The sequence below is a fragment of the Acipenser ruthenus genome, chromosome 55, assembly GCF_902713425.1.
Source record: "Acipenser ruthenus chromosome 55, fAciRut3.2 maternal haplotype, whole genome shotgun sequence".
Lineage (NCBI taxonomy): Eukaryota > Metazoa > Chordata > Actinopteri > Acipenseriformes > Acipenseridae > Acipenser > Acipenser ruthenus.
The window spans coordinates 2,480,969-2,502,970 of NC_081243.1; the positions used below are offsets into that span (position 1 = coordinate 2,480,969).

General features: G+C 38.4%; 1 protein-coding gene across 4 annotated transcripts in view; it reads right to left on the reverse strand.

The window, feature by feature from the left end:
* Positions 1 to 18,487: 18,487 nt before the first annotated feature.
* The window catches only part of LOC117401669 (UDP-glucuronosyltransferase 2A1-like), a 29,792-nt gene continuing 26,277 nt past the window's right edge, over positions 18,488 to 22,002 (reverse strand). For all 4 annotated transcript variants that reach the window (XM_059017221.1, XM_034002456.3, XM_034002455.3 and 1 more), the window contains one exon: positions 18,488 to 21,983. Coding sequence is in view for 3 of the 4 variants with exons in the window: in XM_034002456.3 (XP_033858347.3) it covers positions 19,001 to 21,778 (2,778 nt within the window). In the remaining variant the exon portion in view is untranslated. The remainder of the gene's footprint in view (positions 21,984 to 22,002) is intronic.

Below are 22,002 nucleotides of genomic sequence, written 5' to 3' on the forward strand. Positions count from 1 at the left end.
TTTTCATTAGTACCACGCAGAATTGATGATATACCATGTTATCTAAAACTTACCAACACATTTGGCTAACTCTCAGAAAGAGTCCTTGACATCATCTTAAAATTGTCAAGTGAAATAATCTCTGCAAATTCACCATCTTTCCCTTACAGTTCCCAAGTTAATTGGGGTTAATCTCTAATATTAATAATAATAATAATAATAATAATAATAATAATAATAATAATAATAATAATAATAATAATAATAAACAACTTTATTTTATATAGCGCCTTTCATAAATAAATATCGCAAAGCGCTTAACAAAAGAGAAAAACAAAAAAAATAAAACAAACACACACAATATATTACAGTTAGAATTAAAAATACAATGACAAAAAAAGCCATAAGAATGCCAATTTAAATAAATGAGTTTTGAGGCAGGATTAAAAATAGGCAGAGACTCAGAATCACGGATCTCAGAAGGAAGTGTGTTCCACAGCCTAGGAGCATAGGAGGAAAAAGCCCTGTCACCCACTGTACGCAGTTTAGTCAGGGGGACAACCATAAGGCCGGCATCGGAGGACCGCAAAGCACGACTAGGAGTGTAGGTGGTAACTAACTCAGAAATGTAAGAGGGAGAGATACCACTATTGGCTTTAAATGTCAACAGCAGTACTTTGTAGTCAACGCGGTATTTGACCGGTAACCAGTGTAACGATTTCAGTATGGGGGTTATGTGACCACCAGAGCGAGACCTCGTCAGCACCCTAGCTGCAGAATTCTGAATATTCTGGAGCTTTTGAAGGTTATTCTTTGACACCCCAGTAGTAAGGCATTACAATAGTCAAGCCTGGAGGATACAAACGCATGTACAAGCTTTTCTGCAGCAGACAGCGACAAGACAGGGCGCAACCGAGCAATGTTCTTTAGATGGAAAAAGGACAACTTGGTAATATTCCGAACATGCGGTTCAAAGGTTAAACTAGGGTCAAAAATGACCCCAAAGTTTCTCATTTTAGAACAAAACTCTGTTAGCACCCCGTCAATGGTCATGTTTTGAAAGCTGGATTTCCGCAGTTGATGCGGGGTTCCTCATAGCATCACTTCAGTCTTGTCACTGTTTAGCTGCAGAAAATTCTGTTGCATCCAGAGTTTGATGTGAGCAAAACAATTGGTGAGCACAGAAACAGTCAAGTCAATATCAGGTGTGGTTCACAGATAAATCTGAGTATCATCAGTATAAATATGGAAATTTACACTGTGATTTCTAAAGATTTGACCTATTGGAAGCATATCTATGCTTAATAGGATTGGTCCCAGTATGGAGCCTTGAGGAACACCGGAAGAAACCAACCCAGTAGTAGATCTAAAACCACCCAAAGAGACAAAATGCTTTCTCTCCAGGAGATACGAGTTAAACCAACCAAGGGAAGTACCAGGTATGCCGAGCAAATCGTTGACAACCTTGACTAGAGCTGTTTCAATGCTGTGCAACTGTCGAAAGCCTGACTGTAATGGTTTATAAAGTTTATTTACCAGAAGATGATTATTTATTTGTTGTGCTACAACACGTTCCAGAACTTTAGATAGGAAAGGGAGGTTTGAAATAGGCCTATAGCTGCCCAGGTTATCAGTGGGAAGATTTTTCAATACTGGTATGAGAGCAGCAGTTTTAAATGCAGAGGGTACAATTCCAGAACTGAAGGACTCGTTAATGATTATAGTCACAAACTGACCGAGAGTCTGGAAACAGGAACGAATGAGGAATGTAGGAATTGGGTCTAGCAGGCAACTAGTTGGCTTCATTTTAAGAACCAATTTGGTAAGCCCAGTGACAGTAACAGGAGTGAAACTAGCCAGTGGAGTACCGGTAAAGTGAGGTAGGTGGAGCAAGGTCATGGAATTGGCGTCTGATATTGTCAATCTTGGCAATAAAAAATTCCAAGAAATTATTGCAAAGACCTTGAGAGGCAGGTAATGCAGAGGAGCTGCTTGGCTCTAGCATTCTGCTTATTTTAGAAAATAGAAGCCTAGGATTGTCATGGCCATTCTCAATAAGATTGGAGAAATAAGTAGATCTAGCAGTATAAATAGGTAATCGTATGTAAAAATGTGTAAAAAATAATGTAATTGTATGTAAAAATAAAGTGATATCATGTAACAATTGTAAGTTGTTTTTTGTACTGAATGTAATCTAGGTGAATTATACAAGCCAAAGAATTATGTTTTATCAGCTTTATATAATATGTTCAGAAATTATTATTACAATTTTTATTGTCTTGTGATATGTAGTGACTTTAGAGCTCTGTAAATATAAAACCACTCAAACATACTTAAATATTTTAAGACAGACGTGTAGTGGACGAAATGTTGTATTAAAAATGTATTTGTTTTGCAACTGATTACTGGGATAATCTTACATCGATTTCAAAACTGCTGCATTCACAATTCACACACACTGTCCTTCCCATAGAGGATGAACCCGATCACACTCTGTTCACCCAATCGAATTCATAGAGGGAGTAAAATGTCTAAGAGATGCAAATTGCAACATCATAGAGGAAAAGAAAAAAATTGCAAATATATTAAATTATTACTTTTCACAAGTTTTGACAAAGGAGGACACGGGCAACATGCCCCACATGTTAACCTGTTCCTATCCAGTTTTAAATAACTTTAGCATAACAGAGGCAGAAGTGTTAAAGGGACTAGGAGCTCTTAAAATAAACAGATCCTCCCAATAGTACTCAAAGAAATGAAAGAAGTTATTTACAAACCGCTTACTAAGATCATGCAACAGTCTCTTGAGACAGGTGTTGTACCGACAGACTGAAGAATAACAAACGTAATACCAATCCACAAAAAGGGAGAGAAAAGCGAACCAGGTAACAGACCAATAAGTCTGAGTTCTATTATTTATATGTAAACTGATAGAAACTATAATAAGATCAAAAATGGAAAATTACCTATATGTTACAGTATCCTGTGAAGGAGATCGTGCCTAACTAACCTGCTTGATTTTTTTGAGGATACAGCATCAACAATGGATAATTGCAAAGCATATGACATGATTTATTTAGATTTCCAGAAAGCTTTTGACAAAATCCTGAATGCATTAGGGATTCAAGGAAATGCATGCACATGGATTAGGGAGTGATACTGATTAGAGGAGAACCCTCAAAATGGAGCGAGGTAACCAGTGGAGTGCCACAGGGATCAGTATCAGGTCCTCTGATCTTCCTAATCTACATTAATGACTTAGATTCTGGTATAGTAAGCAAACTTAAATTAGCAGACAACACAAGAATAGGAGGAGTGGCAAACACTATTGCAGCAGGAAAGGTCATTCAAAATGATCTATCAGCAGTTCCATGGAAGTTAATCTGTAATGTAATCTATGCAAATTCTCTACAGTCCTTTAGTTTGGCTGACTGCCATTGCTGTTTCTGAAATGGAAACAGAAATAAAACAAATTAAACAAAAAGGCAGTCAGCCAGACTAAAGGAGTGTAGAGAATTTCCATGGAACTGCTGAGTTTCCTTATAACAGAGTACCAGAAAAAAAAGTTTATGGAAGACCTAAAAGGAGGCACCTAGAAACCTCTGTGTTAAAGACCATGAGGTCTCTGGTTCAAATCCTGGCTCACTCCTTGACTCATTGTGTGACCCTAAGCAAGTCACTTAACCGCCTTGTGCTCCGTCTTTTGGGTGAGATGTTGTTGTAAGTGACTCTGCAGCTGAGGCATTGTTTACACACCCTAGTCTCTGTAAGTCACCTTGGATAAAAGGTGTCTGCTAAATAAACTAAAAATAATAAAAAATATTTTTCCTTGAAATTTTGGAGCCAGTTTTCAAGAAGCGATGCATGTTTTATTTCTGTTTTGTTTGGAAAACCTTTCATGCCAGACCTATTTATGTGCAGGCCTTTTAACCAAGCACATAACATTAAATCAGTGCAATGCACATATTCATCAATGAGATCAATGGGATCTAGCATTCATATACTTATTAGAAACCATCAAACTACCACTCCAAACTGGAATAAACATACAGTAGTTAATATCTGATAAACGTCCAAGTCTTGGATCCCTTTGATGTCTATTGATATAAAGCCTATTGTTATTTTTATGATAGCTCATGAAAAGCTTGTGACTGGATCTTTTTATTTTTCATTGTGACACTGTCATAAGAACTTAAGAAAGTTTACAAATGAGAGGAGGCCATTCAGCCCATCTTGCTCATTTGGTTGTTAGTAGCTTATGGCGGAGCCAGCAGCAAACAGATAACAAACAAAAGGCAGCCAGTGTTTACTGCGACAGCGTGTGAGGCGACAGCGTTGAAGAAGTACGAGTTGACAAGTACATCACAGTTAGAAGCAGTTTGAAAGCAGGTTGACGGCTGCAGAAACTAAACTAAACTTCCAAAAAAAAAGGGGTCTTCAATCCGAGAAAACCCAACAGAGCTCAACCAAGTGTGTGTAAAGTGCTGCAAAATCCAGGAATTGCTTAAACTAGTTAGTGTGCTAGAAATGGAGCTGGAGGAAATGAGACAGCAACAGGAGCTTGAGGAGCTGACATACCCACAATTCATGGAAGTCTGCAACCCTACCAGACTGAAAGCCACCAGGGAGATGGAAGAGGGTGGAAACAGCTGGGTTCAGATATGCAGAAGCAAGGAAAAAAAGAGCCACTTCAAAATTTCGATGACCAAAACCAACATCAAGAGAATGAAAGGAACAACATCCAGGACCCTATAAACAGTGCTGGCCAGGTAGCAGAAAGAATGGAGGTCATGGTTGTTGGGGACTCCATATTGAGAAACACAGCAAGTTCAGTTTGCAGTTTGGACCCTCTCACTACAACAGTGTGCTGCCTTCCAGGAGCCTCTGTCAAGCACATCATTGAGAACGTGGACAGGCTCCTAGAACGAACAGGAGACATCCCGGTAGTAGTCGTCCACATCGGTACAAACAACATTGGAAGAGACAGACCAAGATCCCTGCAAAACAAATTCAGAGAGATAGGAAGGAAATTAAAAGACAAGACCAAAACTGTGGATACTGGGGGATCAGTATCAGGTCCTCTGATCTTCCTAATCTACATTAATGACTTAGGTTCTGGTACAGTAAGCAAACTTAAATTAACAGATGACACAATTATTGGAGGAGTGGCAAACACTGTTGCAGCAGGAAAGTCATTCAAAATGATCTATCAGCAGTTCCATGGAAGAGGATCTGTAATGTAATCTAAGCAAATTCTCTACAGTCCATTAGTTTGGCTGACTGCCATTGCTTTTTCTGAAATGGAAAGCAAGGTAAAACAAAGTAAACTTAAACTTAAACTTAAATTAGCAACTAAACTCCTTTCATAAAAATGTGCATTATAAATATCATATGGGAGATACTGAAATTGAAGAAGGAATCTATGAAAAAGACCTAGGAGTTTATGTTGACTCAGAAATGCCTTCATCTAGACAATGTGGTGAAGCTATAAAAAGGCCAACAAGATGCTTGGATATATTGTGAGAAGTGTTGAATTAAAAACAAGGGAGGTAATGTCCTCCGCCCATTTGTAAACTTTCTTATGTTCTTATGTTCTAAACAAATAAGCGATGGCAGTCAGCCAAACTAAGACTGTAGAGAATTTCCATGGAACTGCTGAGTTTCCTTGTAACTAAAAAAAAGTTTATGCTAGACTGCCCTGCATGTGTGTAAATTAGTGTTGGTATGATTTGTATGGGGAAATGGGTTTATTGTGTATCGTTTGAGTTGATTTGTATGATCGAATTATTATTTACAGATGAGCGCTCGATTGAGACTTTCTGCCTGCTAGGCTTGGTTGAGTGGAAGGGCAGCAAGTGATTGGCTGTGCTGGACCTCAATCAGCAGGTGAGTGGGTCTTGACCGAGTGTCCGTCAGTTTAAAAACATTCGGTGGATATCGCTCGGGGCGACTGCAGCGCCATGCTGAGGGGAGCGGCATATACTCGGGAGGAGAGGGTCCTCTCTGCAGGAACGACAGCTACGCAACCCTGAGACTGCAAGCGGTGCTTGTGAAGGCAATGCCCAGCCAAGGCCGTATGAAGCAGCAGGAGTCGTTGTATGAATACCGGCTCATCAGTAGGTTAGTTTAGGGGATAGTGATCCCATGTGATGTATAGCGAGGGTTACGTAGCATAGCAGGTTCCTGGAGCGGGACGCCTTGTTTTATAAGGCCAGCACTCGCCCTCTGTGGCACCTTTTATTTGTAGTTTTTGTACTGTGTTTTATTTTGTATTTTTGTACAGCTTGCTGTATGTGTCCTCTGTGTGTTACCATGGCTGGTAACGTCACATGACCATCTTTATTTACTTTCTGTTTTGTTAATAAATCCTGTGCGCCTGTGCCGATGTTTCAACTCCATCTCCAATGTCTCTCTGAATTGCTTAAACAGCGTTTACCCACGCACGTGACACGAGCAAGACCCTGTCACATAGACCTAAAAGGAGGCACCTAGAAAGCTCTGTGTTAAAGAAAAACACTTGTAACCAGGAGGTCTCTGGTTCAAATCCTGGCTCACTCCTTGACTCACTGTGTGACCCTAAGCAAGACACTTAACCGCCTTGTGCTCCGTCTTTTGGGTGAGATGTTGTTGTAAGTGAATCTGCAGCTGGGGCATTGTTTACACACCCTAGTCTCTGTAAGTCACCTTGGATAAAGGTGTCTGCTAAACAAACTAATAATAATAAAAATATATTTTTCCTTGAAATTTTGGAGCCAGTTTTCAAGAAGCAATCCATGTTTTATTTTGTTTGGAAAACCTTTCATGCCAGACCTATTTATGTGCAGGCCTTTTAACCCAGCACATTATTATTATTATTTATTTCTTAGCAGACGTCCTTATCCAGGGCGACTTACAATTGTGAGCAGATATCACATTATTTTTACATACAATACCCATTTTTATAGTTGGGTTTTTACTGGAGCAATGTAGGTAAAGTACCTTGCTCAAGGGTACAGCAGCAGTGTCCCCACCATATAGTAGTTAATATCTGATAAACATGCAAGTCTTGGATCCCTTTGATGTTCTACTGATATAAAGCCTGTTATTATTTTTATGATAGCTCATTAAAAGCTTGTGACTGGATCTTTTTATTTTTCCTTGTAACACCGTCATAAGAACATAAGAACATAAGAAAGGTTACCAACGTTAGGTTGTTAGCAGCTTATTAATTCCAAAATCTCATTGTGGAAGGGTGGTGGGCAATTTACTGATACACACGGGAGACAGAAGTTTTATTTGGAAACACCGTACTGGTGCCCAGTTTTATTATTTTGCTTTTAGCCCGCAGAGGGCACTGTTGTCCGTGGCCTGGGTACCGACAACGGTACAGAGGACCACATGAATACCAGTACTGGTAAACAATAATAACACTTGAGCACTCACAGGTGCTCAAAATTATAATGAAAACAAAAGGAGAAATGAAAAGGGAAAATAAAACACAGTAATAAAACTGCAAAATAGAGGTGCTGCTTATGCAGTGCCACCACTGCCGCTAAGCCGGTCAGCTCGGGATCTCCGTCCTATGCTCAGCTATTTCTATACACTGCGGTGGCCAGAGTTCCCTCTATACCTACACACTTCCCCTCGGGTACGTAATTATTTCTTTTACTTTGTAAATTAACCCTAAAGGCCGGTTTACACTCCATCGCTTGACTGTCGCTCGACTAAAAACCCAGTGACAGCCGGCTCGATTATCGCCTGATCAACACACTGCCATCGTCCATCGGTGCACTATAAACGCACAGCGACGCTGAAGTTCCACTTGACCCGAGAAGTATTTGAGCAGAAATGGAAAATGAAGCACTTCAGTTTGTTTTTACTTCTAAGAATTAGCTTAGAGGACTCTTAGACCTTTTAAATGTGTTCTTACACATGACATACCTGCATCGCAAAAGCGGGTCGGGTTCGGGTCGGAATGTGAACCTTTTCGCAGTTTGCGGTAGAAATAGTTAATATGTTACAGATTTAAAATATATCCAGACCACTAGAGAAAGCTACCACGCTGTATAGCCTATAGTGTAAACTTAATCTGTGGAGAATGGTAGAGATATATGTGTGTGAATGTGAGAGCGTGAGAGAGTCAGTTGACGCAGGCAGTAGGTAAAGGACAAACACTTGCGGTTTTGGGTCGGGCTGCAGATCTTATTAAAGCAGTTCAGGTCGGGTCGTGGGTAAGAAGACGGTGTTGCAGCGAGTAGCGGGTCATAAAAATCGGACCTGTGCAGGACTCTAATACCAACCACAAAAAAGTAAGAAAAAATAAATAAATAAAATAGGAATACACCCTATTATTTAGTTTACTTCATCCAAGAAAACATTCAGTGTTTTACAGTAATTTGATTCAGAAAAAACTACAAAAAGCTGAGTTTGCTGAAAACGGGACTGCTGCTACAATAATGTCAGAAAACAATTAGAAGCAACAATTGTTAACGGATCATATATAATATAGATATCAAATAAAAGATTGGTTATATTCTAGGCTTACCTATTTTGCTACTTTGTGCTACAGACTAAACTGTCATTTTAATTTCACTTTGTACTACAGGAATTTAAATATAACTTGACTTGTAAATGTCCAAAACAAAATGTTTTACATAACTGGTATATTAGTACCATTTTGTTCTAACTGTAAAATGTGTTTTACATACTTTCAATATTTTGTCAAATATCAAAACCATGATACCCAGGCCATTATCAGTACATAATTATTTTTACACAGCCTGCAGCTAGTAAAACAGCAGATGTCTCTAACTGCTATGCAATGAGTGTCTTATTTCCATCCCTTTGCTATATGCAGATGTATTCTGGCAGCTGGTATTATACGTGTGTTCTAGACAAATTACAAAAATGACGGACTGGGGTTGTTATTTGTTGAGTTGTGGTGTTCTGTTTCGTTATGAATTTGTGTTGATTTTATTTGCGCTGTATTGCAATATATCTTTCACAGACATAAGAACATAAGAAAGTTTACAAACAAGAGGAGACCATTCAGCCCATCTTGGTTGTTTGGTTGTTAGTAGCTTATTGATCCCAGAATCTCATCAAGCAGCTTCTTGAAGGATTCCAGGGTGTCAGCTTCAACAACATTACTGGGGAGTTGGTTCCATACCCTCACAATTCTCTGTGTAAAAAAGTGCCTCCTATTTTCTGTTCTGAATGCCCCTTTATCTAATCTCCATTTGTGACCCCTGGTCCTTGTTTCTTTTTTCAGGTCAAAAAAGTCCCCTGGGTCGACATTGTCAATACCTTTTAGGATTTTGAATGCTTGAATCAGATCGCCACGTAGTCTTCTTTGTTTCAAGACTGAATAGATTCAATTATTTTAGCCTGGTTACATACGACATGCCTTTAAAACCAGGGATAATTCTGGTTGCTATTCTTTGTACTCTTTCTAGAGCAGCAATATCCTTTTTGTAATGAGGTGACCAGAACAGAACACAATATTCTAGATGAGGTCTTACTAATAATAAGTTCAGCTCCATCACTTCCTTTGCAGTCTCTGTCTACTGAATTACTAGTTGACAGATTTAACCACCTTTGCACTACTACTCTTCATACAGTTGCTCCAGTCAAGACTAGATTAGTTCCACTTAAACATAATGCTCCCTGGATTAACAATACTATCAGTCAAATAAAAAGAGACTGTTGTAAGATGGAACGAAAATGGAGGGCTACAAAATTACATATCTATTTTGATATTATGAAAGATTATTTATCGAGGTACAATGAAGCTATAAGATCTGCAAGATGTGCATATTTCTCCAAATTGATTGAGGAAAATAAAAATAACTCCAGGGTGCTTTTCTCAACAATAGATAAATTGATAAATCCTTCATTCTCACCCATCTGCAACATAGAAGTGTCCTTGTGTCCTATATTGCTTACATTTAAAGCACTAAATGGAATGGCACCAGATTACCTCTCAGAGTTGTTGTCTCTTTATCAGCCTCGGCGTGCATTGAGGTCGACTAATAGTGGCCTCCTCTGTATTCCGAGGGTGAGGCTCAGGAGGAAAGGAGAGGTTGCTTTTTGTGTTCGTGCTCCACAGCTGTGGAACTCTCTCCCCGACCATGTCAGAGGTTCACCTACAGTAGCTACTTTTAAATCTAGGCTTAAGACCTATTTTTATAATTTAGCTTTTTGATTTTATATATTGTTGTTTTTAGTTGTTTTAAACTGTGTCTTTTTTCTCTTTTTGCAATATATGATGTTTTTTTTTAAACCTGTTTAACTTATTCATTAATTTATGCCGTTTTATTAACTTTGATTTTAATCTTTGTGTTCTGTTAACTTCTTTTTTGTTTTTTGTGCAGTGCCTTGAACCTTGTGGTATGAAAGTCGCTCTATAAATAAAGTATTATTATTATTATTATTATTATTATTATTATTATTATTATTATTATTATTATTATTATTACTACTTACTAATGCATTGTACATTTTTAACATTACTTCCCTTGATTTAAATTCAACACTTCTCACAATATATCTAAGCATCTTGTTGGCCTTTTTTTATAGCTTCACTACATTGTCTAGATGAAGGCATTTCTGAGTCAACATAAACTCCAAGATCTTATTCATAGATCCCTTCTTCAATTGATATTTATAATGCACATTTTTATTGCCTGGGTGCAGTACTTTACACTTTATCAATTAAATGTCATTTGCCATGTGTCTTCCCAGTACTGAATGCTGTCTAGATCATTTTAAATTACCTTTGCTGCTGCAACAGTGTTTGCCACTCCTCCTATTTTTGTGTCGTCTGCAAATTTAACAAGTTTGATTACTATACCAGAATATAAATCAGTAATGCAGATTAGGAATAGCAGAGGACCTAATACTGATCCCTGTGGTACACCACTGGTTACCTCACTCCATTTTGAGGTTTCTCCTCTAATCAGTACTTTCTGTTTTCTACATGTTAACCACTCCCTGATCCATGTGCATGCATTTCCTTGAATCCCTGTAGTGTACCTGTAGTGCTGATTTAACTTGGGTACAACCAACACAGGAATACCTTTTTGTCAGGGCTGACTTTCCAGTTTGTTCTCTGAGAGCTTTGTTTGTTTTATGTTCTGTTCAGCAGCCTCTGTAGTAGCCTTTTGTTTAATGTGTAATTCTGAAGTTATAGCGATCGATCGTATTTTCTTTAAGTCACATTACAAGATGTGCAAAACAATTACCTCCATCTGCATGTACAGTTTATTTGCGAAATGTCTTGACGCGATCCTCAGCCGAAATATACTTTGCTTGTTTTGCTTTGTTGTCCATTTTTGGTATTTTACGTCTAATTATTATTTGTTTATTTAGCAGACGCCTTTATCCAAAGCGACTGAGAGACTAGGGTGTGTGAACTATGCATCAGCTGCAGAGTCACTTACAATTATGTCTCACCCAAAAGACGGAGCATAAGGGCAGCAGTGTGGAGTAGTGGTTAGGGCTCTGGACTCTTGACCGGTGGGTCGTGGGTTCAATCCCCGATCGGGGACACTGCTGTTGTACCCTTGAGCAAGGTACTTTACCTAAATTGCTCCAGTAAAAACCCAACTGTATAAATGGGTAATTGTATGTAAAAATAATGTGATATCTGGTAACAATTATAAGTCGACCTGGATAAGGATGTCTGCTAAGAAATAAATAATAAGGAGGTTAAGTGATTTGCTCAGGGTCACACAATGAGTCAGTGGCTGAGTTGGGATTTGAACCAGGGACCTCCTGGTTACAAGCCCTTTTCTTTAACCACTGGACCACACAGCCTCCTTTTGCCTAAGTGCAATGCACACAGGAAGGCGAAGGAATAAAAAAAGCCTATCTACAGAAGAAAGGTACAAAGTTTGTGTCACTTGTGAAGTACTGTAGTTCACAGGGTTTCTTTCCTCCCTCACCAACTGAAAGTGTCCTGATTCTTCACTCTTGCTATCTGGACATCCTAAACACGATGTTGCCTGTGTGATTTGACCTTTCTGTTATGTTCACTAATGTTTCAATAATGAAATCTAGTTGTTATTAATGAACAGCTAGCTTGTGCTAGTCCTTTATTGACATGCTTTCTTAAGTTCTTTTCAAAACTTCCTGTGTCCTGGAAAACTACCTCTTAACTTAGTACTGACACCTTGTGGTCATGATATGTAATTCCATATAATTACATCCCATTTTCTTTGAGGTTTAAACAACTTATTAAATTCTTAACAAAGAGAATAATAGTAACACAACTTAATGCATTCATCTTAAATCAATTACATTTGTGTTCAATGCTTTTAACCCAAAGCAACATTTTACTTGCATGACATTTGTGCCAAATACTTTTAAATTAAAGATTCAGTCTTTCAGGTTTTTTAATTGTACATGAGGATCTTCTCAAAATAGGTGTCAGTCTGTTTGTTTGATGAAGAAGAATCTTCTGTGAGCACAGGTGAGGACTCAGCTGTAGGGTGGTTGTCATCTGGTTGTTCATGTTCTTGTCCTTGAAATGTTTCTTGAGTTCTCAGAAGGTTGCAGCGATTTCTTCTGAGGATTTGTCCATCTTCAGTCCTTACAGTGTATGACCTTGGGCTTATTTCCTGCAGGACTGTTGCTTTTCTGTTCCATGCATTCTGATCTTCAATTCTCACTACATCATATCTTGACAGTGGTTTCAAGCTTTTTGTTGCTTTATTATAATTTTGTTTCTGTTTCCACTTCAACTTCCACTTTGACTGAGCATGCAGTGGGCTTGATGTGATATGCTGAAAGTCATAATGTTCAGCAAATTGTTTGAATTCCTTACAGTTGTATGATGGACCATTGTCGCTTACCACAACTTGAGGTATTCCATGTCTTGCAAATATGGACTTGATGTGTGTAATCACACAGTTTGCTGATGTGCTGGAGAGTAATGCCATCTCAGGATAGTTGGAAAAGTAATCACTAGCACATAATTTTTGCCATTCAAATGAAACTGTTGGAAGGTCAGCAACCATCATGGGTGCTCTTGCTTGCTTGTTGTGATATTTTAGACTCACATTTCCCTATCATCCTTTCGATGTCCAGACTCATTCCAGGCCAGTAGATTGCATCTCTATCTCTTCTCTTGGGTTTTTCAATTCCGAGATGTCCTTTGTGAATTCTCTTGAGCATGTTTTGACGCATATTCTGTGGTATGACTATTCTGTGGTATCACTATTCTGTGGTATCACTATTCTGTGGTATGACTATTCTGTCTTTTCTGAGCAGTAGTCCATTTACAACACTCAGCTCTGACTTGATCTGGTAGTACTGTGCACATGAGCCTTTGGACCAGCCTTGATCAAGATTTGCAATTGCTGTCTGCAGCATTGTGTCTTTTGCTGTCTCTTCTGCAATCTGCTTTGATTTCAGGTCTGACACAGGTAGTCCAGCAGCCACCATATTCACATGAACATCCACATCTTTTTCAGTCGAAATCACCTACTGTGCTATGGGTGCTTGAGACAGGGTATCTGCTAGCACTATGTACTTGCCAGGCGTGTAGATTAGATCAAAGTCATAACGTTGCAGTTTCATCATCAAGCGCTGAATTCGCGGAGACATTTCATTCAAGTTTTTCTTTATTATTGCAATTAGCGGTTTGTGATCTGTCTGCGCTGTGAAAGCTGGTAAGCCATACACATAGCAGTGGAACTTTTCACATCCAAACACTAGGCCTAGACATTATTTTTCTATCTGGGCGTAGCGACATTCTGACTCTGTCATGGACCTTGAGGCGAATGCTACTGGCCTCCAGTCATCATCTTCAGTAGCTTGAAGCAATACTGCACCTAAACCATCTTTAGATGCATCTTCGGATATTTTTACTCTTCAGCCTGCATCGAAAAAAGTAAGTACTGGTTCTGTTGTCAATGTTATTTTTAACTGCTGCCATTCCTTCTCATGTTTAGCAGACCATTGAAACTCATTTTTAGATGTAACAATTCTCTGAGGCATGCTGTCTTTGAAGATAGATTCGGAATGAATTTGCCAGTGAAGTTTATCATACCCATTACGCGTAGTACAACTTTCTTTCGGTGGGTCTGGGCATGTTGAGAATTGCTTGTACTTTGGTTTCATCTGGTTTTATTCCTTTTCCAGACAACCGATCTCCCAGGAATGTGATTTCCTTTATGCCAAACTAACAATTGGCTTTGTTCAGTTTCAGTCCATTCCTCTGGATGCTCTGCCATACTTTTGTTAGTCTTTCATTATGCTCTTGTAGCGTGGACCCCCACACTATGACATCATCGACATACACCCTCACTCCTTCCAAGCCTTCAATGATGTGTTCCATCACACGATGAAAGATTTCAGAGGCTGACACAATACCAAAAGGTAACCTCAGGAAAGAGTATCTGCCGAAAGGTGTGTTGAAAGTACAGTATTTTGTGCTGTCCCCATCCAATTCAATTGCCAAAAACCCTGTGAGGCATCTAGCTTTGTAAAGACTTTTGCACCTGACATCTCACTTGATTTCTTTACTTTTAGGGATCTGATAGTGTTCTCTTTTTATGTTTGCATTTAAATCCTTAGGATCCATGCACACTCTCAGTTCACCATTTTTCTTTTTAACACATACCATAGAGTTGACCCAATCGGTGGGTTCCTCAACCTTCCTGATAACTCCAAGCTTGGTCATCCTGTCCAGTGCTTTCTTTAGGCAATCACGCAGGGGTGCTGGAACTCTCCATGGAGCATGAACCACCGGCTGTGCATCACTTTTGAGCTGGATCTTGTATGTGAATGGTAAAACTCCAAATCCTTTGAAGATGTCTGGGAACCTCTGCATGATGTCATCTACAGTGTCACTGTGTGTGTTTACTGCTACATTGGATGAGTTGATTTGGTAGATTCGTTGAACTAGATTCAAGTCCTCACAAGCTTTGTCACCTAATAGTGAATCATGTCCATCAGGAACCACAACAAACATGAGGTGGTGTGCTTTGCCTTTAACCCTCACTTTTAGTCTGCATGTACCTTTGCTGTCAATGTTCTGTCCATTGTATGCTTTCAGTAAGACTGACTTTTTGTGAATGACTGGCTTTTCTTTCATTGCACTGATGTCACTCACACTAATTAAGTTTGCTTTTGCGCCAGTGTCCATTTTGAGTGGAATTAACGCTCAATTGATCTACAGCGGCACAATCCATTTGTCCTCCATGACTGTATTAACATGTGTCTGTTCAGTGCTTTGCATTACTGAGGGCTGTGCATTGTCTGGTAGAGTGTCATATATATATATATATATATATATATATATATATATATATATATATATATATATATATATATATGTGTACATTTACGCCGGAGGTGCACAGAGAAATAGGCACAGTATTCTAAAAAAAAGTGTGGGTCCGAATTTGAATCACCAAAAATGCTTTCTGTCCTTTCAGCATACTCGTCTTTAACAAGTAGGTAAATGTACCAGTATTTCCTGCACTAAAGCAGGAGGCATTTAGGGAGGAGTCAGCTGACTAAGCAGCTATTTCATAGTAAAGTAAGTAGAGATAGTTAATGTGTTACAACGTTAAAATATATCCAGACCACTAGAGAAAGCTACCACGCTGTATAGCCCATTGTGTAAACTCAAGCCGTGGAGAATGATAGAGTTATGTTTGTTATTATTAAATGGCTAACACGATCCGGAGCGGTCGCTATAGGCCAGCACTAAAACTGAACAACACTGCTCCACTGTATCACTAATAAATTGTATTACACCATGAGCACAATAATAATCACTGTGCAAGAGATTAACAAAATAGTGGAAAATGGCCTTGGAAGATGCAAGGAGAGCTGTATCTCAATTGCTCCATCATAACTCAATCCAGAATGAATGAATGAAGTCCTAACCAAATAGTTTGTACAAAATATTGTATTTGGGCAGCAGTGTAGAGTAGTGGTTAGGGCTCTGGACTCTTGACCGGAGCGTTGTGGGTTCAGTCCCAGGTAGGGGACACTGCTGCTGTACCCTTGAGCAAGGTACTTTACCTAGATTGCTCCAGTAAAAACCCAACTGTATAAATGGGTAATTGTATGTAAAAATAATGTGATATCTTGTAACAATTGTAAGTTGCCCTGGATAAGGGCGTCTGCTAAGAAATAAATAATAAAAAAAAAACAACAGGCTCACTTTGCAATACAGGCTACAAAACAATAAGTAGCTGTGGCAATGTGCCCCGCCCCTGTGTGCATTTCTGTGTTGTATGTTGCGTGCGTGTGTAAATGTTGGTGTATAGTCATTGGTACATGGGATATAAATGGGTCTGTGTTTCACGTGTGAGTTAAAATTGTATAATTACATTTAGGCACGGGATTGCACTATCACATCACGTGCAAGTAAAAAGTAATAGTATGTGAGCACGGGGTTGCACAGAATTAATTCACGTGTTGGGATTCAAGTGAATAATTAATTAGTAATTGAATCCCAGCACAACAGTATATATAGATGCACAGTTCTTTCACTCGGGGTTGGGTGTTCGAGAGTGGAGAACGGGTGAGAGAGAAGGAGAAATAAAAGTTAGTTGAAATATCAATTGCTATTACGTGCTGGTAGGACCAGCACGATACTTGTTTATTTAAAACTCACCGTGTTTGTCTGTGTGTCTGTCCGTGCACTTTTTCTGTATAGTCCGTTTTGTTTGTCTCTTTATTTTGGCGTGAAGTGCTGTGTCCTGTTTTGTGTTCAAACCTTTTATTTTCTGTTCTGTTTATTAAATGCTGAGCGAAAGCATTCGCTCAGCTTCACCAAACCACACCTCTCTGTCTGTTTATTTCCTGCTTCTGGTCTGACTCCACCCACTCCGGCCGTCTTTGTGACAGTAGCCCTTTTGTATAGGATAATGAATATTACCATGCGACAGAGAGCGAATGAATCCTAGTCAACAATCTCCCTCCTGACCTGTGAGGGCACTGTGTAACAGGAACAGTGTGCCCTGGACTGGATGGTCTGGCAGTTAATTCCAGGGTCAGTCGGAAGCCGGCCATCCAGGAAGGGGGCGGAGTCACAATACCAGAAACACTTTCGGTAAAACTGAAAGCAGTGAAGGATGTATCTTCACAGACATGTTGATGGATGGCATCCTTCAATTAAATTGGAAATGCCTATTCCCCACTTAGCAGGAATACAAAAGTGACCAACTGTTTCATCACACAGATGAAACTTCAGTACACATGCTCTTTGATTGTACATAGAATATAAAGTTTACAGCAATTATTTTTACAATATCAATCCAGCATCTGTTGACAAAGAGGAATGTGAACAGCACTACAGCACTGTTGGAGAAGCCAAGGCAATACACATTATGCATCATCTGTGAAGCCACTAGGATTTACTGGGCTTGGGTGCAAGTCTGTGAAGTAGACCCCCCCCGCCCCCCCACACACACAAAATGAATACATCAGCACCACAATTTCAGTTACTCAAAAAAAATAATAATAGATTTTTATTTTCCAACAAACATATTGTAACTTATTTTATGACGACTGTGAACAAGACAGTTTAATCAATCCAGTAACAAGTAACAGGATATCTAAACATTTAAATAAATCAATGTAATTAATAACTTGATTTAGTTAATATTGAAACATAAATCAATTTACTCAATGCTTAATGTTAATAGATTCCAGTGATTATTAGATTCACAAACATAAATCATAGGCATTAATTGCATTTTTAATTAATATTACCAAGTACAAAAGTTAGAGTGAAAACGTTTCTATGAAAAAAACATATGTCTGCATCTAAAGACTTAGCCCATAGCACAAATGCATTCATTACAACTCATAAGCGAAAAAAGCATGTATTTATGGATGCAGTAACTATTAATACAAAAAGTGCCTGCAATACATGAACATTGGTGTATATATATATATACTGTCTATATATATATATATATATATATATATTATATATATATATATATATATATATATATATATATATATATATATATATATATATATATATATATATATATATAGCCTGTCTGTACCCAGACAATGAACTTGCAGTTTGAAGCACTTTTTATATTTTCAGACAAAATAAACAAACAAAACAAAACCTAGCTCATACGTAGAGCCCAACTATACTTTGCACCATCCCTGACTACTCACTGGACGGCTAAGCCGTTTACCAGCCAAACACATTATTTAAACACACAAGTGTAACTTTAACACAATACCCTTTTCCTTAGACAGTACTTCTTCCTTTACACAGCACTTGACTTGACTTCACTTGACAATCCAGCTCCCTGGTGATCTCCCTCAATGGAGCTGCAAGCTCTCTTTTTATAGTCTGTGGTTGTTCCCAATTGACACCAACTATCTCGATTGGGAACAGCCACATTCTCTCATGCCAACCACCACCAAAACACATACAACACCCACACTTTATTTACATGCAGAGATCTTGCTCTGCCAATTATATATATATATATATATATATATATATATATATATATATATATATATATATATATATATATAATCTAAACTGAAATTTATAAAAGTACATTTATAATAGCAATAATAATACATTTCTTTGTAAATAATGTGAAATAATAAAAAGCTAGTTTAACATGAGCCAGCTGAGCAATCACATGACCTTTAAAACTGACCTATTGTCACATGACCTATAAAATTGACCTATTGTCAAAGCTCTCACAATTTGCAAATTTGTGTTTTGATTGTTCTAATCCCATTAGAATTGGGAAGAGCTCACACTTATATATGTATTATGTTTAGTCACTAAAATGAGCAAAAAAAATCAATAGGATTTTTAAATTAATGTTTTATAAAAGTAAGTATTTAAAAGTGTCTACGAAATAAAACATCTGCATCTCAAGACTTTGCCCATAACACAAATGCAGTCAATATAACTCATAAGCAAAAACAACATTATATGAACACACATTATATTTGGGTACCTTGCACTCCCCCTGATGCTGGCACTGTGTGCAGCAAACCACAGAAGCCTTTTCTGTTATGAACAATTTCATGTTCTCTTTACAGCGCTTCTCCCAGAGTACTGAATATCATATGCCATGGGCCCTTTAATGCTGAACCCAAGGTAAAAAGAGACTTTGTGGCCATTTTTTACGTCTGCTCTTTTGTCAGGCTGCACTCTGATTTTTACTTTGCCGTGCTGAGCAAACACCTCATGACCCTCGGTTCTGCCTTCTACACGACACAGTAGTTTTTTGACCTCATCATTTTTCCATAATTCTCCATTGTGCCAAAGTGTGTTTATCTTCTCAGAAAGATCACCAGGTATCGATTTGGGATTTGTGAACAAGCAGGTATCGATTTGGGATTTGTGAACAACTCTGCTCAGTCCTGAGGACTGTCCAAGGAAGAAATGAGGTACAATAAATCTTGAACGAAGATGAAGTTCATACTGGTTCTGAAAGCATTCCCAGATTTTGTCCACGTAAGACTTGGTCCCTTCTTTGGGCCACAACAGCAGCAAAGCTAGGAAATACATCTCTGCTGAGGTTTGGGATTTGTCTTTCTCTTTATCTGACAGTACATTTTTCAGGATAAATTCCAGTTCTGTGTGATCTGTAATATTCACAGACCCGGGGTTGATGCAGTTCAGGACAATGTTAGCCAAGATAAAGTTTAAGTCATCTTCTTTTGTTTTTGTGCTTGAATTATAAATGCATTGCCAACTCTGTTTAATTTTCTCCATTGTGTCAGCATCTCTCTCAGAGAGGCAGTGAAGGAGTCCCGGAAAACTTGCAGCTCTTTGGGCCTCTAGGTATTTCCTGTTCTGATCGACAGCTTCGGTTTCTACATGACTGTTACATTCAGAACTTGTATACTTCAGAAAACAGTCAGCCACTTCTTTGTGAATATATTCACTCTCTTCTTTCATCTGACTTGGTTTGGAGTAAGTGAGATAAGACTCATAAAAATCAAAGACCATTTTAACACGGTCTTTTAGTGTAGTAAGAAAAGGCTTCTTCTTGAGTATCTGAAGGAACTGTTTGTTACTGTCATTTTTACAGATGCTGTCAATTTGCAATTCATGTTTTAAGAATTTCTCCATTTCCTCTTTAAGTGGGTCCAAATTGGAAAGAGTGTCAAAGACATGGCTAGCGACTTGTAACTCGCCAAAGAGCCCATTGGTATTATAAATCGAGGGCCTTTTTCTAGTCCACTGATTTTCTAAGTCAACTGGACCTTCTTTATTAGCTAAAACTTGTTCCTCCTGAAATGCATCAATGGAATCTTCCACCACACTGAGAAATATATCCAACTGATCAGGACGTTTTTCTTTCACTTTAGAGCGCATTTCATGTTTGTAAATCTGTCCCAAAGTGTCAGCAATAAATGAATTGTTTTCATCTCGCTCTTTAGCACATTTTGCCCATTCGCTTGCCTTTGAATAGTTTTCCTCTCTGATATAATAAAATCTTGCCAGAGCTTGAGGAATAACTGCACTCTTTACAAACAACTTGGCCGCTGTGGTCAAAACTGCAATACATTTGTCATTGCTTCTCTCACCCTCACGTATGTCTTCAATCAATTGAGAAAACTTGGTGCTCTTTTGCCTTGTGACCAGCAAATCTTGTATGTCACGCATAAGCAAAGGATCATCATCCATTTCCGTCACAGAGAAAGATGAGAGCAAGTCTTCTGTGATCTTGCTCCTGCTTACTTCTTTTGCTTCCAGCTCTTCACAACACTGAGTGGCAATCATTTTATGAGCCATGCGTACTCTCTCAGTCTTCACTGAATTTTTAAAACGAATTAAAAGACCAGAAAAAGACTCCATCTGTTCTTCCACAGGTTTACTGCCATGCACTGGATCTTTAGATTGTAAAAAACGCTCACAAACAGACCCTAACAATGAAGAATTGGAAACATAAGAATTCAACAAGGCTAGAAAGGAAATTAGCTGTGCTTCTTTACTGTGTTCTTGTCTGTCCTTGAACATTTCTTGGACGACATCTTCAACATAGCTTTTCTTAAAATCATTTTTCATGATCAGAAATCCATAGAAGGTTTTGTGATTTTCATGAGATTTTTGTATCTCCTCTAGTTTTTTCTCAAATGATGATTGTTCTGTCTCTGACAGTTTGTTGGTTATGCACAGGCTGTCTGTGAAGCTTGTAGTCATGCTTTCTGCAGGATTCTCAGATCTTATGCAGCTCAAAATTATAACCACTGGGCTGTTATGATGAATGTTTCTTTTTTCAATTTCATCCAGGATGTTCTTTTGCAGTTCTATAATATTTTCAGATGCTTCCAAATCATCAACTAAAAGGAGTACAGTCTGTTTCCTTCCTCCATTTACGAACAAGTCTAGCACTTGACCAGCAATGGCAGCTGCCTTAGCAAAGTTATTGTTAAGCACGGCACACTTGAATGTTTTCCTCAAATCCCACAAAACATGCTTGGCTAAAGTAGTTCCACCACAGCCTGGATAATGAAATAAATTCACACACACTAAGCTTTTGGAAAGCCAGCTTTGTTTTTGAATTAAGTTATTCAGCTCTTCATACTTATCCCTTTTGATAAACTGTAGGGATTCTTGCATCTCAGAAAGGTAAAAGTTTAACCATGTGACTTTTCCTCCTCTGTAAAAGTACTCTTCTTCTGCTTTACAGGCTGTGGTATCTTTTTCTGTGTTAATGCATTCATTTTCATGTAAAATGTCAAGATAAGTCATGGAATCACCTTTCATTTTATCAGGTAAAAAATGACCTAGAGTAATAGAGGACAAATATTTGTATGATGTCTGTTTACCTGCCATCTCATTCTGCATATATTTGGCTGGATTATTGCGTACAGTCCTCTTTGTTCATATAAAAAGTGAAATTCTGGGCGGCAGGATCTCTCAAGGCATTTTTTTCAGGAACAATTTCTCCAAGAAGCTCTTTTTTCACCTCATCAACCTAGAACAATCACAACCAGTCTGTAGTCTTCTGAAGCAAGTTAAGAGATGTCTTGTTGTGTTACACCAATGTGTTCTGCAAAAAACAAAAACTA